Source organism: Phodopus roborovskii, unplaced genomic scaffold (assembly GCF_943737965.1).
Source record: "Phodopus roborovskii unplaced genomic scaffold, PHOROB, whole genome shotgun sequence".
In the NCBI taxonomy this organism is placed as follows: domain Eukaryota; kingdom Metazoa; phylum Chordata; class Mammalia; order Rodentia; family Cricetidae; genus Phodopus; species Phodopus roborovskii.
The window spans coordinates 11,805,842-11,822,596 of record NW_026126407.1 but is presented as its reverse complement, the minus strand read 5'-3'; the positions used below and the strand labels follow the sequence as shown (position 1 = coordinate 11,822,596).

General features: G+C 48.4%; 2 protein-coding genes and 3 non-coding genes across 6 annotated transcripts; all 5 read right to left on the bottom strand.

Annotated features, from left to right (window-relative positions):
* Positions 1 to 811: 811 nt before the first annotated feature.
* On the bottom strand, positions 812 to 5,868 carry Eif4a1 (eukaryotic translation initiation factor 4A1). Of its 2 annotated transcripts, none has more exons than XM_051180248.1 (11): positions 5,712 to 5,868; positions 4,407 to 4,455; positions 4,057 to 4,189; positions 3,576 to 3,715; positions 2,600 to 2,768; positions 2,212 to 2,321; positions 1,962 to 2,105; positions 1,747 to 1,884; positions 1,570 to 1,659; positions 1,240 to 1,319; positions 812 to 1,151 (listed from the first exon to the last, which is right to left on the bottom strand). In XM_051180248.1, exons 1-11 carry the CDS (start codon positions 5,732 to 5,734, stop codon positions 1,007 to 1,009), a joined length of 1,221 nt encoding a protein of 406 aa, XP_051036205.1. In that variant the 5' UTR covers positions 5,735 to 5,868; the 3' UTR covers positions 812 to 1,006. The 2 variants fall into 2 exon arrangements, with proteins under 2 accessions (XP_051036205.1, XP_051036206.1); XM_051180249.1 differs by lacking the exon at positions 5,712 to 5,868 and adding an exon at positions 5,040 to 5,182.
* LOC127219870 (small nucleolar RNA SNORA67) lies at positions 1,381 to 1,525 on the bottom strand. Its single transcript, XR_007834303.1, has one exon. It is a non-coding gene; the product is annotated as a small nucleolar RNA SNORA67 (small nucleolar RNA).
* LOC127219889 (small nucleolar RNA SNORD10) lies at positions 2,411 to 2,551 on the bottom strand. Its single transcript, XR_007834320.1, has one exon. It is a non-coding gene; the product is annotated as a small nucleolar RNA SNORD10 (small nucleolar RNA).
* On the bottom strand, positions 3,225 to 3,368 carry LOC127219878 (small nucleolar RNA SNORA48). The gene has a single exon (XR_007834310.1). It is a non-coding gene; the product is annotated as a small nucleolar RNA SNORA48 (small nucleolar RNA).
* Positions 5,869 to 6,879: 1,011 nt separating the features above from the next.
* On the bottom strand, positions 6,880 to 16,172 carry Senp3 (SUMO specific peptidase 3). Its single transcript, XM_051180244.1, has 11 exons — positions 15,958 to 16,172; positions 14,446 to 15,163; positions 13,059 to 13,298; positions 12,856 to 12,967; positions 12,387 to 12,534; positions 12,224 to 12,271; positions 11,276 to 11,353; positions 8,005 to 8,142; positions 7,745 to 7,828; positions 7,571 to 7,621; positions 6,880 to 7,126 (listed from the first exon to the last, which is right to left on the bottom strand). Exons 2-11 carry the CDS (start codon positions 15,149 to 15,151, stop codon positions 7,016 to 7,018), a joined length of 1,716 nt encoding a protein of 571 aa, XP_051036201.1. The 5' UTR covers positions 15,152 to 15,163; positions 15,958 to 16,172; the 3' UTR covers positions 6,880 to 7,015.
* Positions 16,173 to 16,755: the final 583 nt, after the last annotated feature.

Here is a 16,755-nt window from a genome sequence, read left to right as displayed (position 1 = left end):
TGCCACGTGAAAAAAATGAGGCAGTTGACTCATAAAGATCTTACTTAAGCAAAACTTGTTCTACTTGAGTTTACAAGGGAAGCAAAGAAATTAGGAGGCCTTTTCCTAAATGGTTGGGACCCCTGTGTGCCTTGCCTTGAGTTCCAGGGTAGCAAGAGCTACAGGGAAACCCCCACCCTCAAACAACTAAGGGTAGGCAATTAGCATCCACAATGTTAGGCCTCAGTCAGCACTTAAGCAGAACTAGGCTTCACTCACTCCTTGACCCCATCGCTACATTAAGTTCCTCACAGCTGCCATCATGTGATGCTAGTGACTAACCTTTTGTGAAGGGCATTGTACTTTCAGTACAGTAAGTGGATGACTTATTTTTTAAACACCAGCAGGAGGCAACACAGCACAGTAATAATGAACAGGAGGAGCTGATCCACAAGCAGCAGGTGGGAGAGGAGCAAACAAGAAGCCCAAACAGGCAGTTTCCAAGTATTTTATTCAGAATGTTTGTTTCCTGAATCAATAAATACTATACAAAAAAATGTAAAAATGGCTACCATTTTCTCTCCCCTGCTCCCCTCACCTGGGGACAATTCCCTGGACAACTTCATGCAGGGACTCTCCCTGTAGATTTGGTCCAGCAAATGAGGCCAGACATGTATTAGTCCCTTGATTCACTTTTGGAGACTTGGATGGAGTAGTAGCAAAGTCTTTTGAATCAGGTGACTAGGTTAGGGAAATGGATTAGTGTTTTGGGGGTGAGGGAAGGAGACGGCGCCTGGGGCAGAACCTACCCCAAAGAAAAGGGTATCTAATGTTCACGGTTCCTTCTTTTTGCCTCAAAAAGTGACATTTATTCAAAGAGAGAGAGAGAGAGAGAGAGAGAAAAAAAAAAAAAAACAAAAAACAAAAACAAGATGTCCATCCCTTGGCTCCCTTCCCTCCCCCCTCCAGCTGTTCCTTAGCCCCCAAGGACTGAACCCTGGCTAGGGCCAGGTAGCAGGACAGCTCCTCAAATGAGGTCAGCAACATTGAGGGGCATCTCTTCAATGGAGGTGTTGTAGAATGTCTCAATGTCTCGAAGAGTCCTCTTGTCTTCTTCTGTCACCATATTAATAGCCACACCTTTACGCCCAAAGCGACCACCACGACCAATTCTAAGGGGGGAAAAATAATTGAGTGGAAAAGAGGATGACATTTGGATTTCAGCACAATGAGTGTTTGGCATTGCAGATCTTCATTTACCTGTGGATGTAGTTTTCCCTGTTAGTGGGAAGGTCGTAATTGATGACTAAGGAGACCTGCTGCACATCAATGCCTCTGGCCTAGGTCAAGAAAGATCACAGAGCTGTCAGAGGATACAATCTGTCCAAACTGACTGGGCATACATGTAGGCAGCCAAGGCAGGCCAAGGCAACAAGCAAGCACCTCTTGTTCCCTAGAGACCTCAGGTATGCCAGGTTTTCTTCCAAGTTGCTACGTTCCTGAAAGGGGCACTAGTCAGCCCCTTGGAGAGGGAATCACCTTGGACTCGTGACCCCCACCCAGCTTTCCCTAAAACAGGCCTCTACTCACCAACAGGTCAGTTGTAATTAATACTCTGCTAGAACCAGACCGGAACTCCCTCATGATCACATCTCGTTCCTTTTGGTCCATATCTCCATGCTAGAAAACAAGTAGCACATGGCTTCTGGCATTTTATGCTTAAAAGACAAGCACACACAGCTATTTACAAGATTTGAAAAAACTTACCATGGCGGAAACAGTGAAATCCCGGGCATGCATCTTCTCAGTGAGCCAATCCACCTTCCTTCTGGTATTGATAAAGATTACTGCCTGGGTGATAGTCAGGGTTTCGTACAAGTCACACAATGTGTCAAGCTTCCACTCCTGGAGATCCGGAAACATCAGTCAGGGGCTATAACCAACAACTTCCTACCAGGCCCGCCTCCTGCACTGGGCCCCACCTCTCTTTCCACATTGATGTAGAACTGACGGATACCCTCCAGAGTCAACTCTTCCTTCTTTACAAGAATCCGAATGGGGTCTCTCATGAACTTCTTGGTCACCTCAAGGACATCAGAGGGCATTGTAGCAGACAATAAAACTACCTAGTTGGGGGGTAGGGAGAGGAAAAGGATCAGTAACAAGGGTAGCTTGTACTCAACATCACAACCAAGCCATGGGTTATCCTATTACAACTACAGCTTTCCTTACCTGCGTGTTACTGTTAAGCTTTTGGAATATATCATATATCTGGTCCTTGAACCCACGGCTTAACATTTCATCTGCTTCATCCAGTACAAACATCTTGATGTATTTGGGGGCTACAAGGCAGAAAAGATACCAACACATAAGAGAAATGTGAAACATTTAATCAAGTTTCTTGATAAGAGGACAAGGAAAGGGGCAGTCTGCTCTCAGAATATAAGGATTGATCCTTTGCCTAAGGCCTCCCTGCCAGGGTAGGAAATAGCCCTGGTAAGTAGAACACTACCTGGGCTAAGGCAACAGGGAAGCTGGGCTCAGATGACACGCATGGGGTTCATCACAGAGCAACTAATATCATAGGAAAGTGACCCAGCAAGTGTAGAGTAGCACTCACACAGGTATCTCCGGTTAAGCATATCAAACACGCGGCCAGGGGTGCCCACGATGATATGGGGGGCTTCCATCTGCAGCTTCTGCACCTCAGCACGCACATTGGTGCCCCCAATACAGGCATGGCAAGAGGCACCCATGTAGTCTCCTAATGCCATGACCACCTTTTGTATCTGAAGAAAAGATCTAAGTTAGCTTGAGCTGTAACCCCCAAGCTTATTGTTAGTATTTTCCCCTTTATGTGCTGGAACAAACAGCTGCCCATTTACTTAATCTCCTTAAGACACACATCACAAATGAATGGCAGAACCCTTGTTTCTGAACACAGGCAAACTTCAAGTTTTCTATTCTACACACAAACTAGCCCAACCCTTGTGGCTTTAAACTCACAGGCTCCATCACATTCTAAAGCCTGGGATTGAACACAGTGGCATAAGCAACATGTTTATTTATTGTATCCCTGCCACAGAACCCAAGACTTCTTATTCCACCACTGAGCTACACCCTCAGCCCACACACCAAGCAAAACCGATGGATGGATGACCTGGACATACAGGACTCTTAATTCATCGCTTACATCAGCACCCAGATATTATGTTTAAATATTAGTAACCAAGCAGCATCAGGATTTTTGTGCCCTAGGCATGAAACAGCTTTGGCCACCAAGTCAGGCATCAAGCTAGGATGAACAAAGGACTGCCAGCTGCTCTGCCCCTGGCTGATATAAGAACAACACCACCAACAAGGTGTCTCTTTGCCCATTGCCAGGGTTTCTTCATAAAGTAGCTGACCCTGCCAGCTGGACTCCACTTCCCTTTCCATTTTGCCAAAGGAAGTGGTTTTGCTGGTAGAAAAATATTTGATAATTAGCCCAATTAGTCAACAGTTCTGCTACCAACCCATTTACCAATTCTAATTCTAGAAAACGCACTGGACCTGAAACTGGTCAATCAATTAAAGAGGAAAGAAGCCACTCTTACCTGCTGAGCCAACTCACGAGTGGGTGCCAGAACCAAAGCTTGAGTAGCCTTCAGATCTAACTCAATCTGCTGCAGAATTGATATGGCAAATGTAGCTGTTTTCCCAGTCCCAGACTGGGCTTGAGCAATCACATCATATCCTACAATCAGATCAAGAATTACATGTGGTAAAGGTTTATGCACCTTGGGCTCACTGACAGACAATAGGAGAATATAAGCAAAGAGGGGGCCTCAAATTTTTGCCACCCAGATATTGTGACAAAGTTCAGGGTACCAGAACATTATGAACTCATACCACACCCACTTGAGCTAGACACAAAACATTAAAAATAAAAACTGGGAACATCAACTCCTGTTTCCAAGGCATGACCTAGGTACAAGGAGCCAGAAATAACATTGCTCCCCTCTGGTTGCTATGCCCACCACCAAATCAATGTCACTCCAGGTCAGGACACTTTAAATCTATCCTGACAATTCTTACCCTTGATACAAGGTAGAATGGCTCGCTGCTGGATGGCTGAGGGCTTCTCAAAACCATAGGCATAAATACCACGGAGGAGGGATTCTGAGAGATTCATGTCATCAAAGCTATCCACAATCTCATTCCAGTTACTCTGCAGAATATAAAGAAATTAGAATTTAGGAAGACAGCAGTATGTGTTTACAAAAAAGCTGCACAGCCACTCCACCCCAAATCTGCCATCCCATTCTAGACATCCGAGGTCACTGTCACTATAAGAAGGTGCCTGTTTGCGTCAGACATGTACAGCTGGGGATTGAATAGGAGAGCAAACTCATTGACGGGGTAGTAGCAGAATGTTCTTGCCTCACCTCGATGACGCCTTCAGGCTCCATCCCGTCGGGGCCATTGTCTCTGGATCTGTTGATTCAAAGCACTAGTTTTGCTACCTGCTCCAGGAGCACAGAAGCAACCAACCCATTCCCTACTCAATACCCGTTCCTTCCCAATGGGGAAAAAAAAAAAAAAAAAGAAAATCAAGAGGCATTTTTAGGGTGACCCTTCTGTTAATAAACACGAGGGCGAAAAGCAATCTTTGCTGCCAGACCCACATGTTGTGGTCTTGACCGATCAAAGCGTGTGCACCTCCTCCCCAGTACCAAGGCCACCGGAAGTCCCGCCCTTCACCTCGGAGCTCCGAGGGTGGGCCGTCCCCTTCCCCCCACGTCACGCCGCCCGCTCCCTCCCCCACTCCCTCCGCCAGCCCCCCCCCAGTACCCGGATGTGGGAGGCCGCGGGCGGTGGCGGCCTCGCGCACAATGAGCCCCAGCCGAGTTAGCTAAGGGGGAGATTGCACAACACAGACAAGCGAAGCAGACTGGGGGAGGGGAGCTTCTTAAGCAGCCATGTGCTCATTCGCTCCGCCACTCGGCGGCGTCTCCCCCGCCATGAGACAATCCGCAGCCCGCCCGCCCCCGTCGAGAAATGGCGTCGCCCTCCCATACCTCAGGCCGCTCACCCCCGAAGGAAAGTGGACCTGCCCATCCGCAGTTTGCCAATTGCCCGGCTTGTGCGGCAAAATGGACCCGCCCGCCCGGCGCCGTGAGGGCTCCTGGTGCCTCACGCGGCCGCTCCTCGGGCTTAAGCTCAGTCCTGGCCGTCATGAAAACCAGCACCCTGAACGGCCGGTCTCTTCTTCCCAGACCCACATTCCAAGAGCGACGAAGGGACTGGCTGAAGATGCAGGCACCCCTGCCTGTCGCGAGTGGTACCGCCAGAATCCTCCGGAACCCTCGCGCGCGCGCCCTGCCCGACACAGGGAGGCAACCAGACCGGCCGGCTCCGGGCCGCGCAGCCGCCTCTCCTCTTTCCCACGCTAGGTCAACACCTCGTCGTGCCTTTCAGTACCCGGGCTTCGCGTACGGCATCCCCTCGGGCACAGGCCTCGTGACGAACCTCGCGCCCTCCGCCCTAGCCAGGCTGTCCTTCCCCGTCTCCACGCTGGTGGCGGCGTCCGCCGTGGATCTTTCCCTTGCCGCCCTCCCCCCCGGACGTATTCTCCCGGCTCGTTTCCCCCGCAACACGGCAGGTTTGGGGTGAACTCCCCCCCCCCGTGGGACCTTCGGAAGGGAGCGGCGGGGTAAGTAGCCACAGCCTGTTGCAAATGCCTTTCTTACCGAGAATCCTGACTCGCAGACATGATCCTTAGAATCTAGGGCGGAGTGCCCGCCTATCGACAACTTATAGAGCGCCCGACCCCGCCCCAGCCATCGCATTGGCTTGGCCGCCTCTGCCCCGCCTGCCGGCACTCTGCAACTCGACGTGACGTTAGTTTGTAGGCGCTTCAGCTCGTACGCCCTATTGGGTAATTTGAATGCCTATCAAGGTGGAGGCCCGCCCTACGGCCTCATTGGCTGAAGGGCACGCCTTTCTCACTGGTACGGAAGTGACATACAGAAGTCGGGCCTCGCGGCAGGGCAGCCATCTTGGAGCCCAGCACCTTTACACGTGCGGAGGCGATCGTGCCTTAAGTCATGTGGTTCAGCGGGTCCTATCAAGCGATGGGGGTGAGGCCTTAGCCTCCAGGGACTTCCGGGCACCCGGGACTACCACTTCCCTTTACATCTCTGCTACAGGTTTCTACAAGACCGAAGGTTTAGTCTTCTGCCCACTAAATACTAGTGTGTTCACAATCCAGCAAGATGAAAGAACCAGTATAGATATCCCAGGGGATAGGAAAGTTTCTCTAGCTGGAGGGAAAAAGGCTAGAACCTATTTATGGGCTAGAGGCATAGGCAAAAGTATGCTGTCAGGGTACTTGGCCCACTCCATCACTGGTTCTTTTAGCTGTTATTCTCAGGCTCCCTTCAGTCTTAATTCCTCTTCTTCCTGCCCTCTGCTCCGCTGCCCTGGAGGATCTGTTTGAATGATAAAGTGCTGGCATATATAGAAAGCTGGCTTTTTGAGATCTAAGACCTGAAAAGGGGGTAGCTAACAATACTAGCTGGAAGAAGGCCTGAGATAGGCATCAGCTGTTGTAAGGTCCCTCAAGGAAGACCACCACTTATGTATCTTCAAAGGATCCTTTATTGACCAGAGCAGGACCGTGGCATTTTTATATATATATATTTATATATATAAAAAAAAGTCTGAAGATCTGGCAGGCAGTAATCCCTTTGCCCGCCCCTCCCCCCACCACAGTTTTCCTGCCCCCCTGAACATGGAAGGAGGAATGGATGCTTCACCTAGGCCACAAGGGAGCATTCCCCTAGAGAGGGAGTAAAGGGGTTGCGTGTGGCCAGTCCCTTCCCATCAGAAATCAACATTCTCGCAAAGAAAACAAAATACAGAAATCAAAACATTTAAATATGAAAATCCAAAGGGAGTTGGGTGGGGAGACGAAAGGAACTGGAGTTTCTTAGGAAGGGTCTCCTTTGTTCCCCTGCCCATTAATGGGCTAAGGGTCTGTGGGGTATGTGGCTCACACAGTGAGTTTGCAGTGACACAGTTCCTTGTAGATCTGCCGTCGAAGTTTGGGCATGTCCTGCTGGGTGAAGCTGAATGGCTGAGACAGGGCCAGGTGCTTGCAGTACTAGGTGTTAACAAAGCAGGCCATGAGAACCATTCACTGAACATCCCACCCAAATCAGGGCCTGTGCTACACATTTCACACAAACTAAATCTTCATCTTGATCTTTCAGAGAATGTCAACCAGTTCTCATACAGACTGGCATTAGTGTCTTAATAAGCTTAGGGTTGAAAAACACTCTACATAATATATCCTGTGTTCTAGTAGGAGAACATACATTGAGTTAGGGGAAGAAGGATGTTGGGAATCCTCTCTTGAAGACCAAAGCCAGAGAGAACCAACTCTGGAGAGAGGCCTGGAGAAGACCATTGAAATTACGGTTTCTGTGTGACACACAAAAGGTACTCCCTGCTCTACAATTTGGATGAACCAACTGAAACAAGAACCTACCAACAACCCTAAGCCACTGACTCCAGAGCTAAGGAGGAGGCCTCCTCATTTGCTTACCTGTAACACAAAGGCACCACAGTCACTGTCATTATTCTGCCTGGCCACATTCTAGAGAATAGAAAGCAAGAACCTATTGTTCACTTGGATACTTTCAGATGTTATGAATTCGATTTCCACCTCCTATCCACTACCCTCACCATCATGTTATTCCATTTCCTTCTGGAAACTCACCATTTTGAAGTAACCTTTCCAGCCCTGGTGGAAATCCAGTCGATCTTTTTTTACTGCCTCTGCCTGAAGATACTTGGCAATATGCTATGTGGGCAAAGAAAAAGAAAGTGATACCTTCATCATTTACCAGCAGAGTATGATGGTGACAAATGCCATGCACAAGTAACGCCTCAGACTCAAGCCCACAGTTCTTCCTGAAATGGCTTATAGCCAGATTACTCTACATCTTTACTAGTTGCTTTCCCATAACCTCCTCAAACCTTAGGGCATCGGCGGTTTAGAGTGCGCTGTGAGTCAAAATAGGTGATGGTGCGTCGTCTTACATCAACTGAGATAAGGGACCAGTGCACCTCCAGATGAATGGGGATTAGCAGCAGTTCCTTATTGAAGATGTCAACCTGAAGAGAGAGTGCTGGAGGTCAAACAACAGAAAATCCTGCTGACTGCCATGAGGATTCTAAAGAGAAATTATGCAACAGGCAAAGGAGTCATAAAATACAGATCCTAGATGCTCAGCTTTGGATGTTAATAGTTATGGGAGGGTTTTCTGTTGGGGGGGGAGCAGCGCTTAGAATACAACTCAGGGTCTCCTGCATGCTAAGCAAGCACTTCACTACTGAATTACATCACTACCCTGTTGTTTAGATTCTGTGTGTATGTTATTATGTGCCATGCATATGGAGGCCAGAGGACAACTTTGAGTGTGTACCAGTGTCAACCTTTTATTTAAGACTAAGTCACTCACTGACCTAGAACTCAACAAGTAAGCTTGGCAGGCTGGCCAGCAAGTCCCAGGAATCCAATTATCTCCACTTCCACTGCATTGGTATTATGACTACCCTTTGGCCTGGCTGTTATAGGTAGGAATCAAACTTAAATCCTTGTATTCACTCTATAGGCTGAGCTATCTTCCTAGCCCAGATAATGCTTTGTTTATTTGTAGTTTTGAATTTTTGAGACAGGGTCTCTGTACACAGCCTGGCTATCCTGGAACTCACTTTGTAGACCAGGCTGGCCTCAAATTCAGTGAGCTCTCCCTGCTTCTCTCTCCTTAGTGCCTTTAATCCCAGCACTTGGGGGACATAGGCAGGCAGATCTCTGTGAGTTCAAGACTAGACTGGTCTACAAAGCGAGTTCCAAGACAGGGCTATAAAGAAACGGGGGGGGGGGGGGGGGTGCACCCATCACACCTGTCTGATATTGAGATATTTGATAGTAAAGAAGAAAATTAGAATAAGAATAGAGCAAACACACATGTGCCTTGTAATTCTAGCAGTTAGGAGGTAGAATTAGGAATTCAGGACCAGTGTCTCCTACATGAGATCCTGTCTGGTACTCATACATTAAAGGAAAAAGTCTGGGTAAAACCCAGACTCTAGAGCTAGAGAGATGGCTCACAGGTTAAGAGCACTGACTACTGTTCCTGAGGACCAGGGTTCAATTCCCAGCACTGACACGATGGCTCACAACCATCTCTAACTTAAGATCCAGGGACCTGATGCCCTGGCTTCTTGCTTCAATGGGACTGCATACACATGGTCCAGACACTCCTGCAGGCAGAACACCAACACACTCCTAATAATAGCAAAAACAAAATAAGACTCAGGATTTTGGTGCCACACTGCCAAGTTTGAAATCCAGCTTCTACACTTACTGGTCCATGTCCATGAGCAAGCTACTTAACCCTCTAAACCTTATCTGAGGAAGAGAGCATAAGTAGCCATCCTCATTCATTACAGGGATTAAACTCATTACTGACCATATAGAATACATGCTTATGTAGCTACCCTACCACAAGTTCTTGTATCACTCAAGACACAAAACTGCCAATTCGGCAAGTAATTGCTCAAGGTCACAGAAGTAAGCACTATCACAGGAAACACATTTTTTTAAATGTGTGCTCATTACTGGGAGGAGGGGGCACACATGCCATGATGCATGTGTGGAGGTCAGAGGACAAGTTGATTGTCTCCTTTCACCATGTGAGTCCCAGGGATCAAATTCAAGTCATACAGCTTGGCAGCAAGTACATTTACCTGGCCAGGCATTGGTGGCACACACCTTTAATCCCAGCACTCGGGAGGCAAGCGATCTCTGTAAAGTTGGAGGCCAGCCTGGTCTACAAAGCAAATTCCAGGGCAGGTTCCAAAGCTACATAGAGAAACCCTGTCTCAAAAAACAAAAAAACAAAAAAACAAAAACAAAAACAAAAAAAAAAAAAAAAAAAAAAAAAGCAAGTAACTTTGCTTACTGGGCCATCTCGCTGACCCACACAGACATTTAACTCAGTATACAGAAGGCCGAGGTTTTTTCACTGTATTGTCACTCTTGCCTCTACTGAAAGAAAACAAGGCTCACCAGGGCCCTGAGTAAACATGGAGCTAGGGCTAGGGCGGTTGTAGTCCAGTGGTGAGTGATTCGAAGTTGTAGTCTAGCTACTTTTTTTTTTGGGGGGGGTGTATTTGAGGGGGAGATAGGTAGTGTTAAGTGACAGGAGGAAGGAAAGCAAGTGGGTGTTAGAATCAGCATTCCTTTGTCATTGAAGAAATTTCCTGACCTTTCAATTACAGGGCAAAGAAACCTACAGAAATTCTCAAGTTCACCCCAAACCCTTCTATTACTTAAGCCCCAAACCCAGGGACCCTCCTCCTCTGCTGTCTTCATGTCCCACAAGCAACCCGCAAGGTCTACTGGTTCTCCCTGTGGAACTAGATGAAGCCTCTCGACTCCCACTCTGGCACTCCAGTCCCGCTCCTTCACCAGGACTACTTTTCCCTTTCACTTCATCACTGAATGGGAGCATCACACACAAAGTGTCTCTAGTCTGGTAGGGCTGGTAAGATGCTTAACAGGTAAAGGTGCTTCCTTCCACCAAGCCTGACTACCTGAGTTTGAGCTCTATAGTACCCACATAACGGAAGGAAATAACTGATTCTTGCAAGTTGTCTTTCTGATCTCCACATGCATACCATGGCCTCAACATCCACACAGTAGAAATACAATTAATTTTTCAATGACTTCTCACTATACACATAGTAACATCTTTATCAGTTTACTTTACACATCTCACATGATCTTCTCTGCCCAATTTTCTATCATTCTGACTTTAGTCATTGTATTCAAAGCATATTCTTTTTCTATCTGGGTTCCTTTTTCTATCTGTTGTTCCTTTTGCTTAGAGCACTGTTTCCCAGACTGCACATGGTGATTCCTAGCTTTCACATGTGGGAGGCCTTACTAAGTCCTGTAAGAGCTACATCCAATCTAAAGTACCACCACTCATACTGTCACACTGTTTCAAATGCTCACAGGACTTTATGACTTGTCCTCATTCCATCAAGGCAAGATTATTTCCTTATTGAATATTGTATCCTTACAATATTCAGTGTTCCTAAAACACTGCCAGCACACAAGACATTTAAGATTTAGCAGAATGAAAACCAGAGTCAGGGGAAGGGCTCAAGGAATGGAAAACTCTTTAAAATATTAAAGATAAGATGCTCCACAAGTAGTTCTGAATTCATAACTCACATTTTTGGTCCACCTTTTCACCCCATCATAACCCTTGGTACGGAGTTTATCATAGAAGAAACTGTTGAAGAAATGCACCTATGCCAAAGACACAAACAAGCTGGATAGAATTAAAAGACTTCAGTGTTGCCCACAAAGTTCCCTCCTACCCTCCCAATCCACATTCCCTTTCATATGGCCTAAATGAAATGGCTTCAAGGACTGCCACTCTAATTCACTTAATAGTAAAGTAGAACTGTGGCTTTGCTTTTATTTTTTATTTTTTTGGTTTTGAGACAGGGTTTCTCTGTGTAAACACCCTGGCTGTGTCCTAGAACTTTGTAGACCAGGCTGACCTTGAACTCACAGAGATCCCCAGTGTCTTGAGTGCTGAGATAAAAGGTGTGTGCCACCACTGGTTGGCACAGAACTGTTTTTAACCTCTTCCAGATAATTTCCTGTCTCAACTATTGGGGTTAACTAAAACGCTAAAGATTGGTTTACAGATTTAAAATAAATCACCACTGACTACCTCTTCTTTCAAAACATAGATCCTAGTTATATAAAATGGAAGAAATGAAAGGTGATATAAAAACTGCTAAGAATAGCCAATTGTTGGTGGCACACGCCTTTAATCCCAGGACACAGAGGGGTGGCAGAGGCAGGCAGATCTCTGTGAGTTCGAGGCCAGCCTGATCTACAGAGCTAATTTCAGGACAGGCTCCAAAGCAATACAGAGAAGCCCTGTCTAGAAAAACCAAAACAAACCAAAAAAAAAAAAAAAAAAAGCCACCTGCTAAGAATTGCGAAATTTCTGGGGATTAAAGAATCTGGTAGTGCCGGTGATGAGTGGATGCCTTTTAATCCTAGCACCAGAAGCAGAGGCAGGTGGATCTCTGAGTTCAAGGCCAGGAAAACCAGAGCTACACATAGAAACCCTGGGGGTGTCAGAAAAAAATCTGGACCTACCTTTTCAGGGACTGTGTCCATGACCAGGTCTCCATACATGTTCATCACCTGGGGAAAAGAAGAAAGCAAGTTGCCCTGTGTAGCATGAGTACAATGTTCCCCTATGCAAAAGGCTTCACTCTCCAAAGGCCTTTTCCAGCCCTGTTCATCTCCCTCCGCTTACCTGGTCATTGAGCCAGTTCTGTCCATATAAGGTCCCCAAGTCATCCATGGTGAGCACATGTCGTTTATAGGATACCCGGAAGCCCCTTACCATGGCATTGCCTGGCATGCGCTGGTAGGACTGGATCAGTTGCAGTACTAGACTCTTCCTGAACAGGCCAAAGGTTTGCAATCACACAAGAGCTAATGGGGCTGGGGCAGACAAAAGTACCCACTACTATCTAGAATAAGATTCTAAAACAACTTTTCTTCTTCACAAGTCCTTTTGAGGGTCTCCCACTCCCCAGAAAGAAGCACAGGACAAATCAGTGTCCTTTTCAGTGTCTCACAGTATCCTAAAGATAGTCCCTAGTTGTACAGGGCTAGGCACTTTACAGCTACCTCTCCTGCAGCTGTAGCTTTTAATCCCTAAAGGAGGAAAAACATTCTCTCCACCTCCCCAAGATCCAAGCCCTGCCTTCAAACCTCACCTGGAGGGTGTAGAGAACTCCTGTTGGAAAATGTCCTCCAATTTCTCTACAACTTCATCAGTACTGAGGGGAATGAGGCTACCGTAAGTTTGAAGGAATTCATCTAAAATGCCTAAACAGAGGTAGGAGAGAAGAGAAGGTGAGGCTTTAGACTCTGATCTTGGAGTTGGCCAAAAGGAGACTTAAGTTCTCTAAAAGCTTACTCTGCACACAGGTCACGTGTTCCTCCCGCAGGGGGCTGTGCTGGCCAGCTTTTTCTTCAGGCCGCTCTGCCTCTTCTGAAGTGCCCAAGTCAGACCCCTGAAAAAGTTCCTGAGCCACATGGTCCCCAATGCTGCACACATTGCTGATGAGTATGCTGGCATCAGGGGGTGCCAGGCTGCGCTCCCCTTCGGAACCAGACATTCCCCCAAAACCATTAGGCAGAGTGCACGAGAGGAGGCCTGTAAGGCATGGAAAAAGGATAGGAATGAGAAGCTGGCCCAAGTAAAGAATGGATGCATACAAATAAGACCATAAAACATGGACTGAAGCAGAATCTAGCAATATAACCTTATGCAATGCAGACATCCCCCCTTGAAAGAGTCTAATGTAAGATGTCCAAAGAATTTTTAAGAGGAAAAAGAAAGCCAGGCAGTGGTGGAGTGGTAGCTCACTCTAATCCCAGCACTCAGGAGGCAGAGGCCAGCCTGGTCTACACAGCTAGTTCCAGGACAGGTAGGGCTACAAAGAGAAACCCTGCCTCAAAAACCCAAAAGAGTAGGAGGAAAGCAGAAGACTGATTCAGAGAGGCTTCAGAAATATCTGATACCAATAAATGTTTTTTAACACCTAACATAGTAAACAGTATATAAAGAAGATTCAATAATACTAACACAGATTATAAATTATTTAGCTGGAGTTCTCCAAAGAGGAAATATTCTAAATAGAAATGTTAAAATCTAAGCTAGGCAATGGCAGCATACTCATTTAGTCCCAGCACTTAAGAGGCAGAGGCAGGTGGATCTCTTGTGAGTTCCAGGCCAACCTGTATAGAGTGAGTTTCAGGGCATCCACGGATACACAGAAAAACTCTGTTTCAAAAAAAAAAAAAATAATTAAAAAAATAAAAATGTACAGATGATCTATTCTAATTGTAAAGCCTCCATCCCACAACAACAAAGAGTAACCTGTGGAGATAGCATAAGCTTTAACATGAGAGGAAGGAGGCTTTGCAAATGGACAACGCTGATTTTCCTAAACCATAGCCCCCTTTGTTATCTGGAAGACCATGGGACAGCTACTCAAGGATCTGTTTCCTATCCCTGTGTTCCAGGCCTCATTCCTGCTCAAACGAGATTCCCCCACTCCCATGTGGATAGTTTTCTTTGCAACCCAGGTAAGATCTTGATTCACCGTTCTCCTGTCTTAGTCTCCCAAGTGATAGATTACAGGTGCCAAAACCAGGCCTTTCAAATTAAGGCTTAGTGAAATCATTTCACAGCTGCTCTGGAAACCTCACTCTGCTTTCCTTAGGCCGAATTCCCAGCGCAGCAACAGACTCTTGGTGATCCAGGCTTTTCACCCTTCCCATTCCATTTCCCATCTTACCAGAGTCGGGCTCCAGAGGAGACTTTGGGGTCCACCTTAGTCCATCTTCCTCCATGGGGGGCCCAGAGGGCACGGGTGGTGACCTTCTCATTCCATCCTCAGCCATGAGAGCACCTAGCAGACCCAGCCGGGGCGGGGGTGGTCCCCGGGGGGAATCAAAGCGACAGCAGGGTGATGGCACCTGTGGCGTTGCACCCCCTTCCTGGGGTGAGAGATGGTTCTTGGTGTGTGTGAGGTTCCGCCGCCGGCCTCGGTGGCGCCCCCAAAGCTTCCAGTGGAATGTCAACGAGGTGCTTTTTGAGTAGAGCAGCATCTGGAAGGCTCTTATGGCTCGGCGCCGGCGCTGTGAGCAGGTTTTTCTCTGAGAGGATCGGAGAGGGCGAGAACGCTGGGAGGTCCCCAGCTGGCCCCATCTAGGGGGTAGTCTCCAAGCTGCTACTTCCTCCTCCTCCTCCTCTTCCTCCTCCTCCTCCTCTTCCTCTTCTTCACTAGCCGAGGCATCAAAAGAGGGACGAGGGGCAGGGAGGCGTCTAGTTGGCACTGTGGTCCCTGACCCAGGATCCGGCCCAAACCCACCACCTGACTTGAGCCGGGGCTTAGGGGGCAGAGGCCATCGAAGACGTTCTCTTCTGGGGTTTGAGTAAGTGGTGCCGGGTCCCGGAGGCTCAGGCCCCCAAGACCCGGTCCCTTGTATAGTCTCTTTCATCTTCCAGTAACCCTGTAAAACAAAAGCTTGAATATCAGAATCAAAACATCCTACTCCTTCCTCCAAGATAACTGTTTCGCAGCGTTTCCCCTCTGATTTCAGATATAAATAAAGAAAAATGTGAAAACTTGTAACTTTGGCTCTTCCACAAGAAACCCTTCAGAATGTGTCGCCATTTCTTCCCTTGCACAGGTAGAAAAGCAATGGAAAATGACAAAGTGGCAGGCCTTGGAGAGTTTTATTTGTACGCTCCTTGGATGAAACCCAGTATTTCCAGGCTCTGTTTTAATGCCACTATAGGTGTCCTTATAAGTCTTAGGGTTACTTTGCTCAGGAAAATGGCTCAGCACAGGAATTCTAATCCGGGGACCTGGGAAGACAACTTTCACCAGGAAAACTTTGTTCTCGAGTGGGAAGTTCCCTTTCACCCTGGAATGTTATGGGGGGCGGGGGAGGGGCACATATGCCTACGGTGTGGGAACCGGTGCTGCCAGGGTTATGGCTCAGGAAATAGGTAAGAGAAGATTTTGAAGAAAAGTGGAAGTGAACCGAACCGGCGCTTAGCGACGAATCGAGGAGATGGGACAGAACTAAGCCGTGGGAGCCAGACAGACCAGCATCTTCCCAGCCTTATCCTGGGAGACCTGAATGCCTTCCTCCCCGGTACAGTTCTGAAACGTAGGGCGGCTCAGCACACGGGTCTTGAAGTCCCTTAAAGGCCCTCTCGGGCCCAGTTAGGTGCGAGCGAAGACCAGGAATGGAAGAGGCCACAGAAGGGCGGGGGGGAGGGGAAGGGGCGTCCTCACCCAGAGCGGGGAAGCCGGCCACACGGGCCCCAAGGCGGGTGTCTCCGCCTCAGGCTTTCCGGCTCATCTTTCGGACGGCGGCGACCCCGCCACTCCTGCTGTCTTCAGGTGGAGCCGTCTCAATTCACGATGCCAACGCTCTGGGCCGCGCGCCGTGCCGCCCCGCCGCGGCCGTCTCCAACGCCGCCGTAGCCTCAGCCTCCACCTCCACCTCCACCTCCACCACCGCCACCACCCCTCCTCCTCTCTCCCCTCCCGCGAGCCCCAGGCCCACCGCCGATGGCGGCGCAGAATTAGCACGTCACACCCGGCGTGCGGCGCCGGCGCGGCCGGCTCGTGCACAGTCCCGCCTACCTGAGAGCGTCCTGGCCACCGGACGGTCCCGCCCTCGAGCGCTACGCTGAGCCGAGCCTGCGCACAGTGGCCGGGCTTACCGCGCGTGGCAGTCCTACCGCTCGCCCTTTTACGCCTGCGTGTCGCGTCCGGCCTCACGCCCCACGTCGTAGCCATACCATGCTCCCTGTCCTGCCGGGAGCTGCGCTTGGGGTGATTCCCCAAAGCATTGCTAGCATGTCAGGGGACCTACAGGGGCTGCTGGCCTGGGCTTGGCGGTTGGGGAAATGGAGGCAGGATGGGGGGGGTCGACATTCATTCTTATTTTTTTTTTTTTTTAACTTTGAGCTGGGCTTGATTAAGGTATGAGACACGGCCAGCTGCCAAACTTCCCAGACACCAGTTCAACCTTTAAGGGTCTTTTGTTGCTTTGCTTGTGTGAGACAGGGTCTCAACCATATAACC

Coding starts and splice junctions, on each gene's coding strand:
- Eif4a1 (XM_051180248.1), bottom strand. CDS start 5,734: ATGTCTGCGAGTCAGGATTCTCG. Junction 2,769..3,575: donor CTCGTGAGTTGGCTCAGCAG/GTAAGAGTGGCT, acceptor TCTTTTCTTCAG/ATACAAAAGGTGGTCATGGC. Junction 1,660..1,746: donor ATTTCACTGTTTCCGCCATG/GTAAGTTTTTTC, acceptor CTTGTTTTCTAG/CATGGAGATATGGACCAAAA.
- Senp3 (XM_051180244.1), bottom strand. CDS start 15,151: ATGAAAGAGACTATACAAGGGACCGGGTCTTGGGGGCCTGAGCCTCCG. Junction 13,299..14,445: donor TCCTCTGGAGCCCGACTCTG/GTAAGATGGGAA, acceptor CATGCCTTACAG/GCCTCCTCTCGTGCACTCTG. Junction 7,127..7,570: donor GTGGTGCCTTTGTGTTACAG/GTAAGCAAATGA, acceptor GTTAACACCTAG/TACTGCAAGCACCTGGCCCT.